The sequence below is a fragment of the Choloepus didactylus genome, chromosome 15 (genome assembly GCF_015220235.1).
Source record: "Choloepus didactylus isolate mChoDid1 chromosome 15, mChoDid1.pri, whole genome shotgun sequence".
NCBI classification, from domain to species: domain Eukaryota; kingdom Metazoa; phylum Chordata; class Mammalia; order Pilosa; family Megalonychidae; genus Choloepus; species Choloepus didactylus.
In genome coordinates, this window is record NC_051321.1 from 70,234,197 (window position 1) to 70,260,471 (window position 26,275).

Here is a 26,275-nt window from a genome sequence, read left to right on the forward strand (position 1 = left end):
GAGAGCAGAGATACCATCTTCTGGCTCTGGCAAAGCTCTGCACCTAAAGAGAGAAGCAGTATGAAAATGGATAACTAATGACAGTTAATCTTTGTTGCGTACTTACTATGGTGCCAGATAATCTATGTGACTCGTCAAATTCAATCTTCTCAACAAACTGTGAGATTGAGCATTATTAGCTCCTTATTAAAGATGAAGGAAACCGAGGCACAAAGAGATGAATTACCAAAAATAGTGAATTGCAGTCAGAACTCTGACCCATGCATCCCTTTGCTAACTGCAATTGTCAAAGATTCCCTGTACAAGTAGAATTAGTACCCTTTTCCACCATACGTTCAGCAAAGGTCACGAGCGACAAGAACCTCGAAGGCCGAAACCAATGGGGTCAGAGGCCAACAGGAAGTTGCCCTAGGACTCACGATCACAGGTCACTAATAGGTCACAGACAGACTGAGGGGGCGTCACTAATGATAGTTTGATCCAGCCTTCTCAATCGTATCTCAGTCGGTGGGGCTGTAAAATGATCATGACATCTGAGAAGGGGAAAAAAAGGCGGAAATGCTCAAGAATGAACGGAGCCTCCGGGGGAGGGGGGGAAGGCCACCATGCGTTGAGGGAAGTTGCGCATGCGTAGCATCCGGGTTCCTGAGCGCGTGCCTAGTGTAGACGTGGCAGAAGGAGCAGCCCGGCCCACGAGCGTGGAGGCGGGACTTCCGGGGCGACGCGACGGCCCCCTCGGAACCGGAAGTGGAGCTTGGAGCCTTGACGTTAGGAACGAAGTCGAACCTGGACCTGGAGCCGGGTGAGGAGTGGCATCAGGAGGTTGGTGGGTAGGGAAGCAGAGGAGAGGCCGGGGTATCACTGGCCAGATCGGGGTCCCGTGTGAGAAGGAAGGGAGGAGTCCGGGGGCGGGGCTCGGGGAGAGACCCTTACCTCACTTATCTACAGTCTACAATCCAGGGTCAGCAGTAGACCCTCTCTTCGCCTCCCGGCCAGATTCCGACTCATGCTTCCTTTCCCGAGCCTGTTGAAGGGCTCAAGACGCTGGGTCTCCATGCTTAAAGGACCAGCGCTCTCTCTCTTCGTGGCCCTCAATTTTGATCCCCGGCCCTCCCACCTCCACTGCTCGACTACTTCCAGAGTTCTAGGAAGCTTGCCCCGCCCCCTTGGGTTGTCATCCTCGACTGCTTTCAGAATGGAGTGAGACTTGAGCCTGAGTCCAAGCGCTTGGGTGTGTTTGAAGGGATTATTTTCTAGAGAAAAAGCTCCTTTGTTGTTGTTTTTTCCCTTCACTGACTTTAGGGAGATAAAAGGGAGGGGAGTATTACTCAGTTTAGCGTGACTGACCTGTGCAAGGCTTAGAATTTGGAGGCACAGTTCTTGAGATAGAGATTTAGTCCAGTAGCAGCTCAGCTTTTCGGTAGTCAAGATGGCCCTTTCTAGGAAAAGGGAGAGGCCCATTATTCCACTGCAGCAGCTGTGAGCTTTCCTGCTTCCTGGACCCCTTCTGTCTATAAGATAGTTGGATTGGTGAGTGTGTTTAAAGTAGCTGTGATCAGATAGTGCTCTTCTTAGAAGGAACCTAGAAGGCCCTCTGATTCATTCCTCTCACCTGACAAGATTGTAATAATTTTGGTGATGGTCTGCATTCATTACAAGCATATAAGGAGAACAGAAACAGAAGAGTTGAAATACATTGGGATTTGGAACAGTCGTAGTCTCTCTGAAGCGTAAGATGAATGATCTTCCCCATGAAATCTAACTTTGCCACTGATCCTTGAGCTGTTCCTTGGGTTTTTGTCAAGTTTTTGTGCCTGGCCTGTACTCAGCTCTAATCTGGTACCTAAACTAGAGTTTTCAGGTGCCTTTTACATTTAGGGATTTTGATGCTTCAGTTCTAAGGCCTATGTACCCTTTTCTTGGGAAGATTGGGGGTGGAGTAGTATTTGGATTATTGCAAGTTAATCAAAATATGTCATTTCTCTCTGTTACTCTAAAATTTGCCTTTTGAGGAGGACTGAATTTAGTTAATCTGTTTTAGCCTGGGTGATTAAAAAAAGACTAGCACATTATAGGATACTCAGGGTTTGTTGAATGAATAGATGTGGGAGCATTGTATAATTTACCTGTAATATCACAGTAGTTCATCAGTTCCAGGACACCTTGTGTGACTGGATGCTAGAAATCATACCACTGGGGAATGAAAGCTGTTGCTCCATTCCAGTGAGCCTTTCTGAAGTTGAAAGTTATACACCCTTGGCATTGACAAGGCATCTGATTCAGAGCAACAAAATCCTGTCTCTGAGTTGATAAACTGGGTGCTGGCTGGGGCAGAAAATTACTAGTTCCTGTCATTGTGTAGACATGATTAGGCTAATCATTGCCTGATAAAGTCAATCCCTTTTACCTCTACTTCTTACCCCAAATAGTTGCTTTATCTTTAGGAAGTTGGTTTTGACTAATTTCTCTCTTCTTTCTCCTCTATAGGTGAGACCAAGTTGGGGATGCTCTCATAATGAACGTCAACCAATCAGCTCCACCTGTGCCGCCATATGGGCAGCCCCAACCTGTCTACCCAGGGTATCAACAGTCCACCTATGGTGGGCAACCAGAGTCCACAGTCCCTCCCATTCCCTATGGAGCCTACAATGGCCCAGTGCCAGGCTATCAGCCAATACCTGCCCCAGGTATATGTTTGCAAGTTTCCTTTGAGCTGTGGAGGGGAATCAGCAGAGTCTTTAGTTTGGGTTGTATTGCCCTAGCTAGGCTGCCTGGAAGGTTGTGGTGACTGAGATTGAGGAATATAAATCTGGCTCTCTGTCACTGGGAGCACTGTGGGCAGTCTTCCCTTCCCTCTTTTTACCATAGAGTGACTTTGGTTCTGGTTCAGCCTTAAGACATCTAGTGGGAACACATCTTCCAAGTTCAGTGGCAGCTCATTGCCATGCTGAGGTACAGCCTCACCTGCCTGCATTGTTCAGAGCTTGCTGGAAGGATTGTGCTCACAGCTCCTCTAGAGCCTATGGCTGGGACTGAATATTTCCCATTGTCCTAAAGTCTTCCTGAAATCACTTCTTTCTCATGTATATTGGAAATGCCTCTAATTGGACAGATGGTTCTATCAGTAAATGACTCTGAGACATGTGGCTCTAGTTCATGCATGAAAGGTGTGGTTATATGTGTTCTTTATTTTTGATGCCTCATATGTTTCTGCTGATATCATTCCTTCCCCTTTGCTTGAGTTTCCTCTGGTTAGATGCTCTGTAATATCAGGGCAATGGGAGAAGACTAATCTGGTGCTGCCTTAGGGTCAGTGTTTGGCTTTTATGTTACTTTTTCAGGGAAGGGCAGCTGATACTCTACAGATTATCTAGAGGGGCTTTTTGGAGAGTACTTAACAGTAGACCTTTGGTTAGGCTAGCTGAGGATATCATCAGACTCAGTGCTTTTTTTAAGAGCATAAATTCCATAAAGATGTAAGGGAAAAAGAGAGTACCAAGGAGGCAAAGGTAAGATTTAAGAAATGAATGAAATATTACCATTTTAATTAAGACTTTGAAAAAAAAATCATGAATTGGAAAGATTAGGTGAGATTAGGTTTCAGGGCTATAGAAGAACCTTACCCTGGGTTGGGACTTTGGCAGGACAGAGTCCACCTCTGCTGTCCCAAGTGTTGGCTTATCAAGACGGAGTTTGGCATTGCCTCAAGAGGAAAACATACCTAGTTTTAGTCATGGCTGGTGAGCAAGTTCCGATTAATCATGTTTCTCTAGGCAGGTTCTATAGTGTCTAATTTCTGCGAAAGGCAAAAAAAAAACAAAAAAAAATTTTTTTTTTGAACAGGGTTCAGCAGCATTTCAAGAATGATGTGCGAAGTTGCTAATTGTTTTCTCCCTGTATTTTATGTGGGAGGGATGTAGTAGAAGTAGCTTTGATGGTAGCTCTGATGAGTAGAAAAGTCGGACTAGAGCTTTTGTGAGGAGAGAGGTGCCAGCATTAATGGGAGGGCAAACCAACTGTTCTGCCTGAACTCTTGGACAGAAACAAGGTCTTCAGTCTATGGGGAACACTTTCCCAAGGTCTGTGCTATTGGGAGCTTCCACACATGGAAGTAGTTGAAAAAGATACGGTTAAGATAAGTAGAATGTATGAAGAGGAGAGTGGTAGAAGAGTCTTCCCAAGAGGTGCCTTTCTTTACCATCTAGTTCTGTATATTACTTGGTCATCTTCTGTGCCACTATTCTCATACATGCTCCGTGTTTCTGAGTTCTTGAGTATGGTCTTTTTCTTAAAAGACTTGACTTTTTGTCTAGGGTAACAACATTGACTGTGCTGAATGGAGTTGGAGAGGATGATGATCACAGGAAGGCCCTACATTCTTGTGGCTGTGTCTACAGCTTCACCTCAAGTATACCTGTCTAGGAGGGTAAAGGCTCTCTGGGCATCCATGTTCAGAAAATTGCTGTAGCTAGAGATGCATGTTGATAGGGTCATTTTCACTGCAAAGCTGTGGTATTGGGCCAGTGAAGGTCTGAGCTTATTGATCCTTCCTTTGCGTTCCTGGCTCAGGGTGGAGGAACAAGTTATTTTCCAATTAATTAGTTTCTGTCCTTTACCCTTAGGTGTGTCAAGAGCCCCACCTTCCTCAGGGGTACCTCCTGCCTCGACAGCACAGGCCTCTTGTGGCCAGACTGCATATGGCCAGTTTGGCCAAGGAGATGTACAGAATGGGCCGAACTCTACTGTTCAGATGCAGAGGTATGTACTTGGGTCAGCTTAAAATCGATCTGATGAAGCTGTTAGGGTTAGAAATGTGTGAGGGTCTATTTTCTTTTCTTCTTTTTCTTTGCCTTTCCCTTAAATCCCTTTTTCTTTTCCTTCCGCTCTTGTCTATTGTTGTCTTCTTTCCTTGTCGCAGGTGCTGGTGAGGTCTAGCCATGTGGATTATTGATCCATCTCAGTACTTGGGTTCTTTTGCATGTTCTTCCTCTTTTTTTGAACTTGAGGGTCTTTTTTTTCCTTGATTAGACATATCTTCAGTAATTGTTCTGGTTAATGTTGAGCCTATTCTATGGGAAAAAGAGGAAGAGGGAACATGAGGATTATTTGTGTCTGTCTCTTCTGACTTTCCCCATTGCTCTAGATCAGGCACTTATTAAGACCAAATGATTAAGTTTGGTTAGGGCCAGTTATGAAAAGAAAGATATCCAAAGGAAAATAACATAAATAATGATAACAGGATATACATAGCCCAATATAGCTCTGTCTATGCATAGAAGTCCATCGGAGGAGGGAGGTCATCTCTGTTGGAGTGGTGTTTGTTTTGTGGTAAACAAAGAATGAAGTATAACTGTGATGGGAGGTGTGGTCATAGAAGAGTCAGTTTCTGACACTTTCATTGGATTTCCAGAATATATATTTTTAGCATGAATGTAAGCCTGGAGAAGGAGCCTGGGAAGTTCTCCTTATCCTTGTGTGTTGGGAAATTGTGAGAAACTGTGTAGGGAATTCATTCATTCACTCAAAAATATTTATTTTGTATTGTCCTTCTAGAGGTTGAAGATAAAGCAATAAATGACAATTTCTTCACTTGTGGGCCTTACATTCTAGTGAGGCACACATTAGATGACAAGGAGACAGATATCCATAAGGAAAATGAAACAGAGTGAGGATCCAGAGAATGATTGGTGAAGAGGTCGGGAGCTGTTTTAAATACATAGATCGAGAAAAGCCTCTCTGAAGTGATATTTGAGACCTCAGTGAAGTGATGAAGTGAGTCATGCAAAGATCTAGAGTAAGAATGTCTTAGGTAGAAGGAATACCAAATGCAGAGGCCCTGGAGCAGAAATTAGTTTGGTGGGTGTAAGGAAGAGCAAGAAGGCCATTTGTTGGCTAAAACAGAGTGGAGAGTAGAGGAGAAAAGGTAGAAACGGGTAGGGGGTGTATAAGAAATTTAAATTTGATTTTAGTAGCAGTGAGAAACCACTGGAGAGTTTTAAACAGGGGAGTAACAGGTCCTTTTTATCTACCTGTCTATTTAACCATTTGACTTTGGACCTTTTATTTCATTGTAATATAAAATATATACCAAAAAAAAATCCCATATAAAACAAATATGTGACTTGCTGACTTATTTTAAAGCAAACACCCCTGTAAGTCCAACCCAGATGAAGAAACAGTACTCTGCCACTCACTCCCCCAAAGCCCCTTCCATGCGTCACAATGCAATTACATCTGCCTCTTCCTCCCCACTGTAAGTAGCCATTATCCTTAATTTTATAGTAACTACTTTCTTTATATTCATTGTACACTTAGGATGGATTATATGGTGTGCGAATAAAACTATTATTTAAATAAGGTATTTTAGACACAAATATACATCCCTAGATACTATAGTTTTTCCCATTAAAAAAATTTTTTTTTGATGTGTCTTTTAAGTTTATAGGTTCCTCCTCTATCTTTTTCTTTTTCTTACTCTTTATCAGTTCAGAAAACCCAATCCAGTTGACCTGAAGAGTTTCCCATAACCTGGATTTTCCTGGTTGCCTATTCATGTTACAGCTCAACATGTTCCTCTTTGCTCTGTCTTTCCTGCAAATTGGCAGCTGGATCCAGAGACTGGATCAGACTTAGGTGTGAACGCTTTGGCAAGACTGTAGTTAGTGTGGAACAAGACAACAGGAGATACATAATGTCTTGTTTTCTCTCTTTTTGTGATGTTAGCACTTACTGATGCTCAGTGCCTATATATATTAATTCATTGGGTTTGCAAAATGATATTCTAATTCTTTTCTTTATCATGTGTTAGTTTTAATACCATTATAAAGAGACATTTCTTACCATCTATTATTTGGTTACCAGTTGTACAAAATCATATAGGAAAGGAAGAATAAATGCTTGATTCTTTTATTTACCAGTTTTGAAGGGAATGAATTGGTGTCTTGTCTTCCACAGAAGGTAACCAGTTTTTCTTTTTAATATCATTTTGAATATATGGATTTAAACAAATTTGATGGTGTTTTAGTTTCTTAGCTGCTAAAACAAATACCATATAATGGGTTGGCTTAAACAACAGGACTTTGTTAGTTCATGGTTTTGAGGCTAGGAGAAGTCCAAAATCGAGGTGTCAGCAAGGTGATGTTTCTCCCTAAAGACTGTGGCATTCTGGGACTGGATGCTGGCAATCCTTGGTCCTTGGCTTTTCTGTCACGTGGCAATGCACATGGTATATCTTCTCCTTTCTCTTCTGGGTTGTGTTGACTTCCAGCTTCTGGCTGCTCCCCTCTCTGTCTTTCACTCTGATTATAAAAGACTCGAGTCATCCAGATTGAGGCCCAATCTGATTCAGTTGGGCCACGATGTAATTTACAATGGGTCCATTCCCCCCAGAATGTGAACCAAGACCAAAAACATACCCAGGCTGCTGGGGTGCACAATTCAATCCACCACAGATGAGTTTCAATCCACTGCAATTATTTTCATTATTGAAGTTCAAAGTGTCCCTTATTTGACTAAAGGGAGCCTCTTCAAGTTGGCTGCTGAGTCTTTTTGACATGATCCTAGTAGTTTTTAGTTATGAGAGGTTGTTTCAGGCACATTTTATTCATTTTATGCCCCAGACTAGGAATTTGCCATTTCTTCAAGAAGTCCTTTTTTTTTTTTTTTTTTTTTTTTTTTTTTTCCAGTGAGAAATGGTATTTCAAATCTGTAATGTGGGTACTAGGAATGTTTTTTGCTCCTGGATTGGTCACTGTTTCTAGGACCTTTTCAGTGGCCAGAGTTAAGAAATCACTATCACCAGTGTGCTTACTGAAAACATTAAAAAAAAATGTGTTTTGTGTATTTTTTTCCCCATTCTCTCATAATTAAAAAATATTTTAAGGAAGAAGTCACTTTGCTGGATTCAAGAGTAGAGGGTAGGGAATCCTACTAGAAGGCCATTACAATAGCTCAGTTAAGTGATGATCTGGGCTTGGATTAGGATGGTGTGGTAGAGGTGAAAATAGATTTGGGATATGTTTTAAAGGTAGAGTAAATAGGATTGAATAAGTCTGAGCATATTGGCTTAAGCAACTGGGCAAATAGTGCAATTTACTGAGATGAGGAATACTTAAGAAGGAGCAGAATTTGGGGGTGAAATGAAGGGTTTATTTTGGACATTTTAGGTGTTAGTTATTAGCTCTCCAAGTGGAGATGTTGAATAGGCAGTTGCATATACAAATCTGCAGCTCAGAAATGATGCCAGAACTGGAAATACGAATTTGGGAGTCCTCAGTCTAGGGATATTATTTAAAGCCATGGGACTGGATCAAATCAATTACAGAGTGAACATTGAGAGTGAAAGAATAGAATTGAGGACTGAGCCTTAGAGTTTAACGACAGTTAAAAGCAACAAAAAGGAAAAGCCATCAAAAGACTATAAGAAATCACAGCAGTGAGGTAGGAGATAAGCCAGGAGAGTGTGGCATCCTTAAATCAGATGAAGACAGTATTTCGAGAAGGCAAGAAAGTAATCAGCTGTCGTCGTTTGCTGCCGAAAGTCAGGTACGATGAGGACTGAGAATTGACCATTGGATTTGGTGAGGTCGACATCATTGACAAATGCGGTTTCAGTTGAGAGATGAAGACACCTGCCTATTGGGGTGGATGGTAAATTAATACAACCTGAAAACCCTCCTGATACAAAAATCTAAAGAGGAGAGGTGAAATAGAAACAAATTTTTTATTTTTTTTAAATTCACAGTCACACTTAAAGAAAGTGAAATCCTCACATGCCAGAGACCAAGTGGGGACTGAAAATCAGAGTGGTAAGCTGACACTGTGGCTGACAGTGGGGCAGCAGATTATCATATTGATAACCCAGGGGCTTAGTTTAAGCAGATACTGGGGATGGGAGATGAGCCCTTGGGCTCTCCTGAGATGAGGTTAGGAACTGAGATCTTGTTTATGGAGTCTAAACTGGGGCTGCACCTTCAGTGAACAGGAAGACTAGAAAAAAAATCTGCCCACTGATACAGGGAAGTAATTAGGAGTCTTTTTCTCTCTGGCTGGCTATAAGTTTAAAAAAAATGGGATTGGGACTGCAAATGGACATGAGGAATCATTTTGAGGTGGTTCATGAAAATGTTCTAAAATTGGTCTCAAGTGATGGTTGAATCATTGAACTGTACACTTAAGTGGAGTGAATTTTATAGTATGGAAATTATATCCTGATAATGCTCTTTAAAATATTTTGATGTTAGGTGGTGTTTTAGCTTCCTAGGCTGCTCAAAGCAAATACCATGAAATGGGTCACTCGATACAGTGGGAATTTATTCGCTCATGGTTTTGAGGCCGGGAAAGTCCAAATCAAAGCAATGCTTTCTCCCCAAAAACTGTGGCATTCTGGGGCTGGCTCCTGATGATATGTGGTCCTTAGTTTGTCACATGACAACGCACATGGCAGCATCTCCATTCTCTTTTGGGTTCTATGGAATTTCATCTTCTGGCTGCTTCCTGTGGCTTTTTCTCTCTGTTGTCTGAATTTTATTCCACTTATAAACGACTCCAGTAATAGGATTAAGAGCCATGCTGATTGATACTTAACTGAAGTAGCCTCATCAAAAGGTCCTACTTAACAATGTTTTCACACTCACAGGAATAGATCTAATTTAAGAACATGTTTTTTGGAGGTACATACAGCTTCAAGCCACCACAGGTAGCAGTGTCTTTGGGGTACCCTCTAGAAGCAAATGCAAAACAACCACAGTCCCTCAACCTAGGCCCTGAGGGAGTCTCACAAGAAAAAAAATACTATTAGAGTCAGTAGAAACTATTAGAAGACAGCAGATAGTGGAATAGTACCTTGAAAACATTAAGGGAAGATATTTGTCCACCTAAAATTATGTACCAAGCTAAAAGAGGACAGATAAAGACATTGTCAGACAAAAACTGAATTTACCACATATAGACCCTAGTTGAAAAAAACTAAGAGATGGACTTAGGGGAAAAAGGAAAATGAACTCAGAAAGAAGGATTTTTAAAGAGAGAGAAATAGGAATTAAAGAAGTAGAGACGAAGACAGGGTATAGACCAATTTTTTGTAACGTTTGACTAAAAGGAATAGCAGAAACTTGAGGAGATATGAGGTTGAAGGATGATTTATTTATTTGGTTGGTTTTTTTTAAGATGTTTGCATGCTGATGAGAATGATCAGAGAGGGGGACACTGAATCGAAAGACAAGCTACAGAATCAAAAAGATATTTACACATAAAATAGACATAAACACATAAAATAGTATTGAGAATGTATAAAGGGCTCCTGCTGATCAATAAGAAAAAGGAAACCCAGTTGAAAAAATAATGGAGAAAAACTAGAATAGGCACTTCACAAAAGGAGATATAAATGGCCAAGGAACATTCTAAAAAGTTGCTCAACCTCATAAGTGATCAAAAAGTACAAATTAAAAACCACAATGGGCAACATGTCTGGTTTGTCTGGCCTGCTAGTCCCACATGGCCCTTGCCGCTTGGCATTGCTGCTTTTTCACCTGCTTGGCCCTAGCTTGGTCTTCACCATCTCCTTCCATCTGCCCCTTAATTCCCACAAGTGCCTCCACTGAGGAGATCCACAGGGACTTGTTGGTGTCAGGCATATACAAGAAGACCAACCAGTCTGGGGGCACTAGTGGCCTGTGTACCCACATCAAGGTCCCAGATTCTGCTGACCATATTTTGTACTCCAAGGAGGATCCAACCAAAGGGGGATTTTCCTTTATCATTGAAGTTTATGACTTGTTTGAAGTGTGTTTCGAGAGCAAGGAAACAGGGCAGATATCTGACCAACTTGTGATTGTAGACATAAAGTATGGAACGGAGATGAAAAATTACTAGGAGATTATAAAAGTTGAAAAGCTCAAACTTAGAGTGGCAAAGCCTAGAGGACCTTTCAGAATCGGTCGTTAATGATTTTGCTTACATGAAGACGTGAAAGGAGGAGGTGTTTGATACCAGTGAGTCAGCAAACACTCAGGTCCTGTACTTCAGCATCTTGTCAGTGTTCTGCCTCATTGGACTAGCTACCTGGCAGGTCTTCTACTTGCATCACTTCTTTAAGGCCAAGAAGCTGATTGAGTAATGAGGCACAGTCCGACCTCCCACCTTGTTTGTCAGCTAACAGAACATTGCTGGGAAGTTCCTGGCCTAAGGCACCCTACAACGATATCATCAAGGCACCTTACAGCTCTCCTGCCAAAACTGATCTCTTTTGGGGTGGGGGAATGGAGACCCAAGAAGCCAATGAGGGGCTTCTTTTTAATTTGGTGGGATTTGGACTCTTACTAGGGCCACCTATGACAAAATATAGGGATTACCTAGCTAATGGCACTTAAGCATTTGTACTGGGTTTCCTTGTGTGATCTGTTTGAACCATGTTTTCTTTTCTTCTCCCATTTATTAACCAACTTGGTTAATAATAATAATTATTAATTAATAATAATAAACCAACTTTCATTTTCATTCTTTTATCAAAATGTATATGACCATGTTGAACTTGTTTCATTCTGATGGTCCTCTTTGGATTTTCTTTTAAAAACAACCTTAACTTTCTCTGACCCTTAGCTGAAATGTTTAGGTACATTCTGATGATATACTTTTATAATTTTATATCTCTTAAAGGGTGAAGGATGTGGCACCTCAGAAATGGGCTTTGAACTGTAGATAGCTCTTAAAAAATATTTCATTTTGTTTAGAGAATTAAAATATTTGTGCTCACAAAATAAAAAAAACCCACAAGATGATTCTCCTGCATATCCATCAGATTCACAAATTTAAAAAATCTGACAATACTAAATACTCCAAGGATATAGAGTAACAGGAACTCTTACACACTGGTGGGGGGGATGAAATTAGTATAGTCACTTTGGAAAAACAATTTTTTATCAATTAAAAGTAAAAATATGCATACCCTATGAACCAGTAATTCCACTGATAGACACCTTAGAAAAACTCATAAATATGTACATAAGTTAAATGTATAAGTGTTCATAGCAACTTGTAGTAACCAGAAATTAGAAAAAGCCCAAATATCCATTTACATTAAAATGCTTAAGTAAATTGTGGCATATTTGTATTATGGAACATTTAATGATGAAAGGGAATGGACTATAGGTAAATGCAACAATATAAATGAATTTTGTAAACATATGGTTGAAGAAAAGCAAATCACAGAGTAAGTAGAGTATGGTTAAAGGTTTTAAAAAGGTTAAAAACCCAACAAAACTGAGCTATATTGTTTATGGATGATGGTGAATCTATAAAAACCAGTAAGGGAATGATTATTATGGAAGTTAGGGAAGCAGTTACCTCTGGGAGAGAGTTGTGAATGGGGAGAGGCACATAGAGGAACTTTGGCATGTTCTATTCCTTAACCTTGGATTGTGGTTACATGGGTGTTTGCATCATAATTATTCAACTGTACGTATATGTTTTATATCCTTTTTTCTAATTGCTATATTTCACAATAAAAAGTAAAGTACCTGAGACTAAAGCAGGTCTGGGCTCTAGTTCTAGTTTGGTCTGTCACTTGCACTCCTAGAGTCTTAGTTTCCTATCTCCTCTGTCTCCCTCTAAATAAAGTACCTAGAGATACTTTGTAAGTTGGAAAGCCATGAGCAGATAAGGTAGTAGTTTATCATTACTAGGGCATGTGACAGAATGACATTGCATGGTTGATAGTATTATCCATATTAATTGAATGGCACTGTGGAATAGAATTATTCTAACAATGCTTTACTGAGCACTTGACTGGGGACTATCAGTATGTTTGATGCTTGAGAAGACAAAAAATGCAGAATCCAACCAAAAGAGCTTAGGGAGACAACTCCCAGGGGTGTAAATCTCCCTGGCAACGCAGAGTTTGACTCCCGGGGATGAATGTGGACCCGGCATCGTGGGACTGAGAGTATCTTCTTGACCAAAAGGGGGATGCAAAATGAGATGAAATAGTTTCAGTGGCTGAGGGATTCCAAATGGAGTCGAGAGGTCACTCTGGTGGACATTCTTATGCACTATATAGATAACACCTCTTAGGCTTTAATGTATTGGAATAGCTAGAAGTAAATACCTGAAACTGCCAAACTCCAACCCAGCAGTCTGGACTCCTGAAGACAATTATATAATAATGTAGATTACAAGGGGTGACAGTGTGATTGTGAAGACCTTGTGGATCACACCCCCTTTATCTAGTGTATGGATGAGTGGAGGAATGGGGATAAAAACTAAAGGACAAATGGAGTGGGATGGGGGGATGATTTGGGTGTTCTTTTTTCACTTTTATTTTTTATTCTTGTTCTGGTTCTTTCTGATGTAAGGAAAATGTTCAGAGATAGATTGTGGTGATGAACGCATAACTGTTATCATACTGTGGACAGTGGATTGTATATCATGGATGATTGTATGGTGTGTGAATGTATTTCAATAAAACTGAATTTAATAAAAAAAAAGAGCTTAGGGAGATAAGTTTCATTATCATAGGGCTAAGAAAATGCTAGTTGAATGAATGAGTGAAAAAATGTTATTAAACTTCAGGACTAATAGAAGTTGAGGCAAATATAATAAAATGCCTGTTATTTTGGTGGAGATAAAATAAGTCAGGGATGATAAATCAGAAGTTTCAATGTAATGTAGGCTACCATAGTGAAGAATTTGGCTCATTCCTGAAAACCGAGAAGGATCTTGTTATGTATAATGTCCTGTGTTGTATATTTTTGTAGTAATATTATCGTGAAACATCACTGCAGTTATGTGTAGTTGGTATGCAATGATACTGGAATGATTTTGTATTTATATTTATATGTAAATGTGCGCCTGATGCCACGAGAGTCACCAATATAGTTATTCAAATAATGAGGCTTTGCCAGAGACTCAGCTGGAGGCTACCTGGTTTATGTCCTATTTTTCTTCTCCTTTTCTGCTAGAGTTAGATAGCATAGTCTTTCAGATTAGTACAGAATACCAAACTTAGCTGACCTGCTCCTCTGATCTTACAGATTTCTCTAACACTTTTCCCAGGAAAGAGTAATAAATACTTTGATTTAAAAGTTGAACAGTCAAACTGCATTTATTTCATCTCCCATGTATTAAGTACCTGTTATATGCATGCTCGTGTACACCTTCCCTTTCAGCTCCCTCAGGGCTTCAGATTACAAAATTGAGATGGTTTTGTCAATAAAGGATTGAGGCAATGGAGGCCATAATTTATCTAGCAGAGTAAATAGTATTTGACATGATGGCACTTGCCATGTTTGTAGAATGAACCTAGTAGAAAACAAGATTTTCCATGAATAATCACAGTATAGATAATCAAGAATTTAATTTATCTACAAATATACAGAAGTATGAAGCCATAACAGAGTCCAGGATGGGAGTAAGATGCTGCAAAACAAAAACAGCTCTTTGTATGATGTGGAGCTCCTGCCAACTTTCAAGGGTACCCCAGCTGGGCTTTAGTAGTCACTTCTGCTTTCCTTCTCTTCACAGGCTCCCTGGGTCTCAGCCATTTGGGTCAGCCCCATTGGCCCCTGTGGTCAGCCAACCATCTGTGCTTCAGCCCTATGGCCCTCCCCCGACAAGTGCACAGGTGACTGCTCAGATGGCAGGAATGCAGATCAGTGGTGCTGTGGCCCCAGCCCCTCCCCCTCCCCCTACGGGACTGGGCTATGGTGAGTAGCTGTGACCATAGAATATTAGATATAATCTTTTTCAGAGACATCAGGTTCAGGGGGTATACCTGAATCCCTTTGATTTCCTGTGCCTCTGAGCCCAGAAGTTGGGAGCCCTTCTTGCATGGAAGGGGAAGTGACTTACTGAACAAAGAGGAAGAATGACTGGGGTTCTGACTCTCCCTCCTCTACTTCTCAGGCTCACCAACCTCACTGGCCTCAGCCTCAGGAAGTTTCCCTAACTCTGGTCTGTATGGCTCCTATCCTCAGGGCCAGGCCCCGCCCCTTAGCCTGACCCAGAGTCATCCTGGGGCCCAGCCTCCCCAGCGATCTGCCCCATCACAGGTTTCCAGCTTCACACCTACAGTTCCAGGGGGTCCTCGGATGCCTTTGATGACTGGTCCAGTCCTGCCCGGACAGGGTTTTGGCGGACCTCCTGTGAGCCAGCCCAACCATGTGTCCTCACCTCCTCCTCAAACTCTGCCCCCTGGCACCCAGATAACTGGGCCCCCAGGACCACCGCCACCTATGCACTCTTCCCAGCCAGGCTATCAACAGCAACAAAACGGTGAGTCTTTCCCAAGGTTAGTCCTCTAGGAAGCCAAAGGCGTCAATTATTCAGATGTTTTTGTTTTGTTTGTTTGTTTGCTTTGTTTTTTAGGATGGCTTGCCAAGTGGTAAACTAGATGGACAGCTTCAGGGTATTATTACTAGGATATGGGATTTTTAAGACATTTTTGTTTCTAGTAGTTCAGACAGTTTGGTCTTTCTCTGAAGTAGCTTCACTACTCATTATCGTACTTAATAATTCTACATGTTACTACCCTGAGGCTGTAAGAAGAGAGAGAGGATTTTGAGTTCATCAGTCTTATGCCCTTGTCTCTTAGGTTCCTTTGGACCAGCCCGGGGCCCTCAGCCCAATTATGGAAGTCCCTACCCTGGAGCACCCACTTTTGGCAGCCAGCCAGGGCCTCCTCAACCACTGCCTCCTAAGCGCTTGGATCCTGATGCCATCCCCAGCCCTGTAAGTAGATACTTACATGGTTCTGGGGAAGGGGTTTGTGCCTGCCAGATAAATGGGTCAACCTAGAAAGGACATTTGCCTAGCGTTTTCTGATTATTTTCCCTTGCCATTCCTCTTAAAGGCATAGATCCTAGATAAAATCTTTGATGCTTTGAACTTGAGGCTCCAGAAGTCTTTTTGAGGACTGTTCTACTCCATAGCTGGGCAGGGAAGGAAGAAAAGCCAAGAGTAATCACCAGTGTCATTAGAGCTCTGGGTCGAGTGCTGCATTCTGCGGCCCTAGTGGGCATGTTATGATAACTCTGCCCTTCTCTGGAGTAGTGGCTGGGTCCAGGTTTTCCTCCACCTTACCCCTAGGAGGATAGCATTTTTCCTAATGGGTAGAGCAGGCAGGAATTCTCTGGTGTTAGGTGTTCAGAGAAAAAAGCCTCACTGGTTTCTCTCTGCTCCTACTTAGAAGGAAGCCCCCAATACTTTTGTTTCCTGGGCTCCTGCTGTGTGGATGGAGAAGTGACCTAGAGTTGTATGTAAAATTCCAGTGGGAAAGTTGCTTCTCCCAGATAGGGTGAATCTCACTGTAGGAGTGATCTGTATCTTCCGACTCTCCTTTTAATAGTTGGAGTAGAGGCTGGGGCTGTACTCCAAAGTGGAGCTACTTTGTAGTTCTGTCTGTAACATTTGCTATGTCAGTTACCTTACCATACTTAGCCATTGTCATATTCCATTCTGTTCTCTTCCCTCTTCTCTTGGGGAATTACCATGGTGAGGGAGCCTGTTGGCTAAGAAGAACCCAGGAGGTTTAAGCAGTCCCCTCCTTCCTTTCCTCTTCCTTCAGTGAGAAGGAGAACCTGGTTGCATGTGAGGGAAGGCTTCTTTCAGCAAGAGGATAGTATTGAGGTGGGAGATTTGGCCTTTTGAAAGGAATATCCCTCTTCTTCCTCCTTAAGGTTGCTCCCATTCAGCCCCTCCCTCTGTAATCCCTGCTTGCCTCCTGTTTGCTCCCTTTTCCTTATCTTTGCACATCATAGTCTGAGCCATTAAAACCTCTGTGTTGGGCCAGAGAAACTTGGAATTTCAGATCTAGAGGGGGCCTGATTTCACCAGTATGAATTGGGCTCCAGCTTTTCATGTCTAATTCAACAGAGTTGAGAGAAGTAACATCTGCTTCTTGTTCTTTTGTCTCCTTCCCTGTATTCCCTTGCTGACTTTATTATTAAAACACTAAAAGCAACTCAATGAGCTGCCTCCTCAGCAGAAAACCAGGCACAGAATAGACCCTGATGCCATTCCTAGTCCAGTAAGTGCAGGGGGTGGGCGTGTGTGTGTGTGTCATCCTTGTGTTAGTGCCATCCATGCATGCCTATGTCCTCATTTTCACCTCATCCACCATGTCCATACCTCTCTATCCTCTTCCCTTATCCCTTCTAGACTCTTGCTTTTTTCAAGCTAGAAGGATATGCATGCCTCAAGTCACCATGTAGTAAAGAGGTAGCTAGGTGTTTGCACTTTCTTAAGTATGGGTGGTAGAAGGTCAGATTCTAAGGGTGGAGGCTGGGTAGCATATGAATCATCAGTCTTGGTCCTGCTGGCTCCTCCAGGAGCCTGCATGTGATTTGTGATGGAACAGGACAGAGTCGAGCAATAGATCCTTCTATGTTGGGTTTGATTTGCCCACAGCCTTTTGTGGAGAGACATTTGGGTAGGTGGCTACTAACATACAGGTTCATGGTATCCCAAACTGAGCATTTCTTATAGGGGAAAGGACTGCTGGTTTGGGAAAGTGTGGGCCATTTTCCTATCTCTAGACTGTGTTTGACTCATATAATATATGTCTAAGCTTCAGTCATTTCTGCTATGAGACATGGAGTCTAATTCTCCCCTTTCTCTGGTTTTACCAAAGCCATCTTGAAGAAACTGACTTAAGGTCACCAGCCTGCACAATGGTCTGATTACCAGCTTTGCAAATTCTTTTTGTCTTCACTGTGTCTGTCATTATGCAGGGGGGCTGAGGATTGGTCTACAAGGATGGGTACTTATCCTCTCCTCCCCTACATACACACTGATGCTTACCTAAATGTCAGGCAGCATCTGCTTTCTCACCTTACTTGATCATTTCTGGTTGTTTTATCCTCTCCTCACCCTGTCCCTTGTATTTTCATTGAGTGTAGAATCATTCCAGGTAGACTCATTTTTACATGGTTACTGTCATCTGTTTTCCTGCTCTTAGAATGTATGTTGGGGAGAGGTGGAGAAAGGCTTGATGGGGGAGGGGTGTGAAATCAATCGTGTGTGAAATTTTGTAACTAAAGCTGCAACCTTCCTGGAGTGAAGGGAATAAGAGGGTGATCACCATCTACTGGGGGTTATGGGCGATTCATAAAATAGCGTATTCTCAGTGTTGCCTGCCCAGCATTTTGCTGCTGGCTTCCAAGTGAAGGATTGGCACTGTAGCGTTTTATATGATCTTGAGGAGAGCAGGCCTGGTGCATGAGGTGGTCCTGGGCAAATTATTAATTTCTGTGCTGCTGCTCCAGCCTTTCTTTCTCCTGGTTCTCTGAGACCTGGCACTTCCTTTCCTTCTGTCACCTCACTCATTTCACTTCTTCCCTACAGATTCAGGTCATTGAGGATGACAGGAACAACCGGGGTTCAGAGCCATTTGTGACTGGTGTACGGGGCCAGGTGCCACCCTTAGTCACCACCAACTTCCTGGTGAAAGACCAAGGTAAGAATAGCATTAAATTCTCCCTATAGGGCTTTTTCTCCAAGAATATCAACTTGTGGATGGGACTTCCATCAGTCTTTAACCAGAGACCAATTCCTCATTGATCTCTGGGGAAAAACCCATCATCAGCTCTGGCATTTTTTGAGAAAGATGGGTTGGATCAGCAATGGAGGGCTGCTGTGAGTAGGGGATTCTGTAATCTGACCCAGGTCTTCTACCTTGTCCTTCAGGGAATGCAAGTCCTCGATACATCCGATGCACATCTTATAATATTCCTTGCACATCTGACATGGCTAAACAGGCTCAGGTGCCTCTGGCAGCTGTCATCAAGCCGTTGGCAAGGTTGCCCCCAGAGGAGGTGCGACAGGGAAGGGGTTGGAGTGTAATGGATGGGAGGGAGGGAAGGGAATAAGGCTTCTTCCTAGGTGTGATTCTGGCTGTCACAATGGAAGAAGTCTTGGTTGGGTGGGAAGGGAGAGTATCTTCAGTGGTTTTTTATCACAAGGTCCATGCCTGGAGGGGACAGTGAGGATGAGAGCAAAAACCCAAGGAATTGCTAGGTGAGAGCAGGGTCCATGGGGGGAACATGAAAAGAGGCTGGGCCAACTTGTAGGGGAGGAGACAGCTGGGATGCAAGAGCCTCTTCTAGCGTCATCATCTCCAGGTGATTAGAAACACATTATTCTATTTTTTTGTAGGTTAGGGATGTTAGGACAGCAAATAAGGAAAAAAGTAGATTAGGATCCAGTAGTCCTTCCCTCAAGTGGCTTGGTCCCTGATCTGTCCCTTCATTCCCTAAAATCAGCATGCAAAGAGAGACAGCTAGGCTGCTGCTCTGTCAGACCTTGGTAGGAAACCCTCATGCTCATGCCTAACTTATCTAATTTAGGATGGGGTACTCTATAACTGGAAACTCAAGGCTCACATTACATCCTACTCCTGTCTTGCTCTGTGTTTTTCTTTCTCTCTTCCTGGGTCCCAATGGTGATGGCTAGACACTTGGCTACTGGTCTCTTTCTGTAGGGTGACATCTGCCTGGGGCATCAGCACTGTAGATTACTGCACTATAGAGGACTGTCACAAATCCAGGGATGGGGAAGGACAATTGTCATAGATACTTGGTTGGGGAAGGAAGCAGGAGTCAAGATCCCTAGGGAAGGAGTGAAGGAGATTGAAGATAGGGTTAGAAACAAGAATCCTAAGTAGTCCTTGGCTTTTTCTTCATACGCCCATGGCAGCTTCTGGCTTGGTATGAACAGTATTATTGCCCCTTTTCTCTTTAAAGGAGAAATACAATTCAGGGGATGGGGAGTAGGAGAAGGAATTAAAGAATTTAGATTCTTAGGGACATTTTCCTGTGACCAGTACCCTTATCACTTGTCTTCATTCCCTCTCTACTGTACCCCCTCCCCAGGCAAAATATCTGAGCCATGCCCCTTCTCCCTCCAGGTTGTTCCTCCTCATCTATTTGTCACATGTCTCAACCCCACCGTAGCTTCCCCTCCATGTCTCAGCCCCTCCCCTTTGCTCCTTAGGCTTCACTGTATGTCGTGGACCATGGGGAATCTGGCCCATTGCGCTGCAATCGCTGCAAAGCATATATGTGCCCCTTCATGCAGTTCATTGAGGGAGGCAGGCGCTTCCAGTGCTGCTTTTGCAGCTGTATCAATGATGGTATGTTCCAGGCGGGCTGGGTTTGGGGGAGGGGGTTGGTCTTGATTGCATCTTCATTGTTCTCTTTCTAGTAAGATAGGCAAGCATCCATTTTTCAGGACCTGGCAAGTAGGGCACACATGGGGAAGTAGGACAAGAGAGTGAGCTTAGCCAGGCCAGCCTCACAAAAATTGAGAATGGACCTTTGAGTAACACATTGCCATGCTTCCCACAGTTCCCCCCCAGTATTTTCAACATCTGGATCATACCGGCAAACGTGTGGATGCTTATGACCGACCTGAGCTGTCCCTGGGCTCTTATGAATTCCTGGCCACTGTAGATTACTGCAAGGTGAGGGAAGGTAGCAGGGGGAGGAGCAGTGGGTGGAGGATGATGAGACAGCCAAGAATTGCTGTTATTGTTTCCCTCGCCTTCATCTTTTCCTTGTCCCCTTTGATGCTGGCTTCTCTCTACTCAACTGGCCTGCTCACCAACACCCCTCTCCCCCCAACATTTCCTTCTGCAGAACAACAAGTTCCCCATCCCCCCTGCTTTCATCTTCATGATTGATGTCTCCTACAATGCCATCAGGAGTGGTCTTGTTCGGCTCCTCTGTGAGGAGCTCAAGTCACTGTTAGACTTTCTACCTAGGTGAGTTTTGGAGCTGAGGTGTTTCCCATGGATAATGATAGTGTGATGGAGCCTAATGTCATGAAGTTGTGAGTGGTGGTGAAGGTGGCAAGTCTGGGTAACTGTCACTTTTTACAGGGAGAGTGGGGCAGAGGAGTCAGCAGTCCGCATTGGCTTTGTCACCTACAATAAGGTGCTCCATTTCTACAATGTGAAGAGCTCATTGGCTCAGCCACAGATGATGGTTGTATCTGATGTGGGTGACATGTTTGTGCCACTGCTGGATGGCTTCCTGGTCAATGTCAGTGAGTCCCGGACAGTCATCACCAGGTAAGAGCCAAATTGTGAGTGAGGACAAGGGAGGTTTGGTGGTATAACCACAGAAAGCTAGGAAGTTAGCAGAGGGAGAGTAGATAGGCAGGGGCTGTAGCTCAGGAGTTTTCACAGTCTAGGGGCCAAGTGACTCTTCAGAGAATTGAGAACTGGGAAATCCAGACAGAAGTTTTGATTGTCTTCCATCATTTATCTCTTCAGTTTATTGGATCAGATTCCGGAAATGTTTGCAGACACAAGGGAGACAGAGACAGTATTTGCCCCGGTTATCCAGGCTGGGATGGAGGCTCTGAAGGTAAGGCTGGAGTCCCCGGCAGCTCCCTTCCCTCACTTCCCTCTGACTGTCTTACCCACTGGGATACGGCCCCTGTTCCTTCAGTGACTGATGACTGTCCAGTGAGTTAGCCTGTCTGCCATAGCTGGTGCTGAATAAATGAAGAGGGAAGGAATGAATGAAGAATGGATGAATATAGGAAAGAGCAAACAAATAGTCCTCTCTTCTTTCCTAGGCTGCTGAGTGTGCAGGGAAGCTGTTTCTGTTCCACACATCCCTGCCCATTGCAGAGGCACCAGGGAAACTGAAGAATAGAGATGACAGGAAGTTGATCAACACAGACAAGGAAAAGGTATGGGATTGGAGGGTGGGGGGAGGATTTTCCATTACAGAGGAAGGTGGGGATTCTTCCAAATGCTCTCTGTACTCTTAACTTTCTTGAGAATGATTGGGACCAGATACCCTGCCGTTTCACGTGTCACATCTGTAACTCCCAGCCTTCTCCACTGCTTCCATACCTCACAACCCCATTGCAACTCAAAGCCCTTGGTAGACTCTTCTTTTAGAGAACTTTCTACCACTATTACAAACTCCTTGGAGGCAGGGCTGAAGTCTTACATGTATTTGAATATCCCATATTACATACGTAGTTCTCAAATAGGGTGGAGCTGAGATATTTGAACATTCTTCTGTTCTTCCCAGACTCTGTTCCAGCCTCAGACAGGTGCCTATCAGACCCTGGCCAAAGAGTGTGTGGCCCAAGGCTGCTGTGTAGACCTTTTCCTCTTCCCTAACCAGTATGTGGATGTGGCCACACTGTCTGTTGTGCCCCAGCTCACAGGTGGCTCTGTCTACAAATATGCTTGCTTTCAGGTATGGCTTGGGACTCTGGGTGGCAGGTGGCAGCAGAGTTGGGAATATCTGCCTACCTGTGGAGTGGCTCTGTAGTTGCTGACTCACTTGTAGGAATAGTGTTAGAGGAGAAGACTGTATAGTGTAAAGAAAAGAGCCACAAGAATTAGTAGTTAAGAGCACGGGGCTTTGAATCAGTCCTGGGTTGATATTTGGGCCTACCACCTACTAGCAGTATGACCTGGGATAAATTACTTAAGTACTCTCTGTTTCTTCATCTGTAAAATGGGGTTTTAATACTTATTAATTAGGACTTGTCATCTGAATTAAATAAGATATATGTAAAGCACTTAGTGTACTCCCTTGTATATAATAAGTGCTTAAAAGCTATCATTATCATTATTAACATGATTATTAACATTTTCACTATTATAGTATTGCTATTAAACAGGATTTGTAGAGTAGAGGAGGGCAGGGAGACTGTCTGTAAGGTGAGTAGTAGTTAGTCATGTGACTCCGGGCCTGGGGGGCTGCAGGTGGAGAATGACCAGGAACGTTTCCTGAGTGACCTGCGTCGGGATATGCAGAAGATTGTTGGATTTGATGCTGTGATGCGGGTCCGGACAAGCACTGGTCAGTCCTGGTTGGAGAAGAGCAGGTGGGGGGACTAAATCTGGGAGGGAGGCACATGGCATCTGCTTTACCTTTAGCTCTGACCCTGTCCATGTGGCCTCAGGTATCCGTGCTGTAGATTTCTTTGGGGCTTTCTACATGAGCAACACAACAGATGTGGAGCTGGCTGGACTGGATGGGGACAAGACGGTGACTGTGGAGTTTAAGCATGATGATCGGCTCAACGAAGAGAGTGGAGCCCTCCTGCAGGTGGCAGGCGGGAGGCAGGGGCTAGAGAGGAAGTGTTGGGTGTCATTTCACTGGTTAAAAATAGGCTGCAGGGAAGAGGGTGAGAGGTGGGTAGAGAGGACTGGAAGAAGAGGCTGGGGAAGGGATGGCTCAATCTTTCCTCTAGTTTATTCCAAGAATATATAGCAAAGGGGCAGTTTTTAGAGGGCTTTTGTGAGGACAAGGTGCGAGTTCCCCCTTTCTCCCTTCGCATAGTGTGCCCTACTCTACACCAGCTGTGCAGGGCAGCGTCGGCTCCGCATCCACAACCTGGCCCTGAACTGCTGCACCCAGTTGGCCGATCTGTATCGAAACTGTGAGACTGACACACTCATCAACTACATGGCCAAGTTTGGTGAGAGCAGAGGCAGGGCAGGGTGGGATTGGGGCTGAAAAGCCCAGGATAGTCAACAATTCAGGATTTCTGGGTAGGCATGATGGTGGGAAGGCGCAATAACAGAGTGCCGATTAGTGACCGTGCTTGATCCTTTTCTCATCCAGCATACCGGGGGGTCCTGAACAGTCCTGTGAAGACCGTACGCGACACTCTCATCACCCAGTGTGCCCAGATCCTGGCCTGCTATCGAAAGAACTGTGCCAGCCCCTCCTCTGCAGGACAGGTGGGGCAAGCCTATTGGAGGAGGGATTGTTGAGACAAATTTTGCATTTGGGAGGGATTTCTCTTGATATTGCTTTTATTTTTATAACCCCCTCAGTTGATCCTTCCTGAGTGCATGAAGCTCCTCCCAGTTTACCTGAACTGTGTGTTGAAGAGCGATGTCCTGCAGCCTGGAGCTGAAGTCACCACTGATGACCGTGCCTACATCCGACAGCTGGTTACCTCTATGGATGTGGCAGAGACCAATGTCTTCTTCTACCCTCGGCTCCTACCATTGGTGCGATTGAGGGCTGGAGTGTGAGACGTGCTGCAGAAAGGGCATCTTAGAAGGAGGAGAGGGAGGGCTAACATTATCTGACACTAATGAGTTTGTCTTTACATACATTATCTGATGTAACTTTCATACTGAGAGAGTTACTGAGACTGGTGGTCTCTGGGGACTTAGCTTTCTGAATTTTTTTTTTTCTTTTTTTGTGGGGCAGATGTATCTCATGGTTCTTGGTAACTTGTTGCCTCCTTCCTTTTGTCTAGACAAAGTCTCCTATAGAGAATACCACCGAACCACCAGCAGTTCGAGCATCTGAGGAGCGTCTCAGCAATGGGGATATATACTTGCTGGAGAATGGGCTCAACCTTTTCCTCTGGGTGGGAGCAAGTGTCCAGCAGGGTATTGTCCAGAGCCTGTTCGGCGTCTCCTCCTTCAGTCAGATCACCAGTGGCTTGGTGAGGGCAGGGAGTCAAGGAGACTATGGGGGCGGAAGGGCATTTGTGATAAAGTGTGAGTGCCAATAAAGCCATTGTGCTAGGCCCCTTAAATATCAGGGAACACTTGTGGGGAATGGAGGGTATCATTCTTCCCAGGTTTCCTCGTTTCAGATGATGTAGAAATCTGTGCTGCCCCATCTTGACTAGACTCAGGAGTATGTTTGTGTTCCAGAGTGTACTGCCAGTTCTGGATAATCCGCTGTCCAAGAAGGTGCAAAGCCTCATCGATAGCTTCAGGGCACAGAGATCGCGGTACATGAAGGTAACACTGATCCTGAACCCTGGATTTCTTACTTTGTTAAGTCCTCAGCTGGAAGGGTGGGGGAGTAAGCGACTGGGCAGTGGTGGGCTTTCAGGGCATGTTTCATTCCTTTTGGCCCTGCCTTATGACCCTGTGTTCTGGCCATAGCTTATCGTCGTGAAACAGGAGGACAAGCTGGAGATGCTGTTCAAGCACTTCCTGGTGGAAGACAAGAGTCTGAGTGGGGGAGCATCCTATGTGGACTTTCTCTGTCATATGCACAAGGAGATTCGGCAGCTACTCAGTTAGAGCAAGTGGGTAAATGGCATAAGTCCCAGGCCAGCTTCCAGAACATATCCCAGGACAGCAGAGAAACCAGGACAGTTCCATATCTTATAAGTCATGTAAGCTGAAGCCACCGCAGTCTCTTTGGGGGGAGGGGAGGTATAAGGAGACACCTTTCTGGGCCCAAGTATCCTACCACTCTGTCATGTCCTGCTGTTGAAAGGTGTCCCCACCCCCTCACTCCACCCTCTTTTTCCTGCTAATCCTGTTGTAATGAATGTAGTTTCTCAGTTCACTGTATATGATTCGGCGTTGGGGGTTTAGAGGCACCCAGACCTTGGCAATATTATGTGTCCCTTTGGACCAGACTCCAAGAAGAGAGGGGCAGGCAGGAAGGAGTGGGAATCCCAGGTTTATTACAGATGGGGGCTAATTCAGCTCAGTGTCATCAGCAACTTCCTATATTAGGGATAAAACATACAGGTGCACAAGAGCTGGGGTACAGACCACAGGTGGTGGAGAGAAAAGCGGTTGGTCCTTCCTGGGCCAGGTCAGAGTTACTGAGAGTGGTTGATTAGCTTTCTTTCTGCTTCCACTGCTCTTTCTCCTGCAATGATTGGTGATCATTCTGTGGATAGAGACACGTTGTCAGAGATGAATGAGCCTGGGAACTGAGTTGCAAAGTATCTAAGACCTGGGAGGTACCAGCCTGCTTTCCAGCTGGAGAGGCCCCAACACTGGATGGTTCTGTAAGGAGCCTGGTCATCAACTTGTAATACCTCACAGAGCCAGCCCACATTCCACTCTTGAGCTCCCATTGCAACACTGTCTCTCCAAGCTGGGGGTTGTTGGGGAGAGAGGCAGAGGCTGCTGGAGCTGTTCTCTACTGCCTGGACACCACCCAGGCTGTGGTATAGACGGAGTGACTGACAGTTATCTTCCAACCCCAACTGGCTGGGGCAGGACAAGGGCTAGGCTGGAGATGGTGGGGCTTGCCGGCTCCCAGCCTGGGATGCCCCTGCTCTGGACCTCTCATTTTTCTTCATTGGTTTATTTTTCAATGCATCTTTAATTTGTAAAGAAATAAAATAAATTAAGATGTAACCAATAGCTTTGGCTTTACTCGGGCGTCGTTTCACTTTCCTGTCAGCCAGTCCTACCAGGCAGCGCAGCTGCAAGGAAGTGGCCGGCTTCGCAGAGCTGCGTGTGCGTCACGTGCCCAGCGGCGTAGGAGTGCCTCCGGTCGCTTTGTCGCCACGGGGCGGGGTCTTCAGC

At 44.2% G+C, this 26,275-nt stretch overlaps 1 protein-coding gene and 1 pseudogene across 3 annotated transcripts; both read left to right on the forward strand.

Annotated features, from left to right (window-relative positions):
* The first annotated feature begins 675 nt into the window (after positions 1–675).
* Positions 676–26,108, forward strand: SEC24C (SEC24 homolog C, COPII coat complex component). 3 transcript variants are annotated; one of them, XM_037804123.1, is made up of 24 exons: positions 676–802; positions 2,488–2,687; positions 4,623–4,758; positions 14,518–14,699; positions 14,899–15,267; positions 15,587–15,723; positions 16,952–17,020; positions 18,337–18,448; positions 18,679–18,806; positions 19,984–20,122; positions 20,337–20,452; positions 20,628–20,752; positions 20,870–21,061; positions 21,266–21,359; positions 21,574–21,690; positions 22,041–22,211; positions 22,727–22,823; positions 22,927–23,072; positions 23,307–23,445; positions 23,592–23,710; positions 23,807–23,986; positions 24,241–24,432; positions 24,647–24,736; positions 24,884–26,108. In XM_037804123.1, the coding sequence occupies exons 2-24, from the start codon at positions 2,516–2,518 to the stop codon at positions 25,022–25,024; spliced, it is 3,363 nt and encodes a 1,120-aa protein (XP_037660051.1). In that variant the 5' UTR covers positions 676–802; positions 2,488–2,515; the 3' UTR covers positions 25,025–26,108. The 3 variants fall into 3 exon arrangements, with proteins under 3 accessions (XP_037660051.1, XP_037660052.1, XP_037660053.1); XM_037804124.1 differs by lacking the exon at positions 16,952–17,020 and having other exon boundaries at positions 677–802; XM_037804125.1 differs by lacking the exons at positions 676–802; positions 2,488–2,687 and having other exon boundaries at positions 4,733–4,758; positions 14,518–14,617.
* LOC119510070 lies at positions 9,624–12,446 on the forward strand (annotated as a pseudogene).
* Positions 26,109–26,275: the final 167 nt, after the last annotated feature.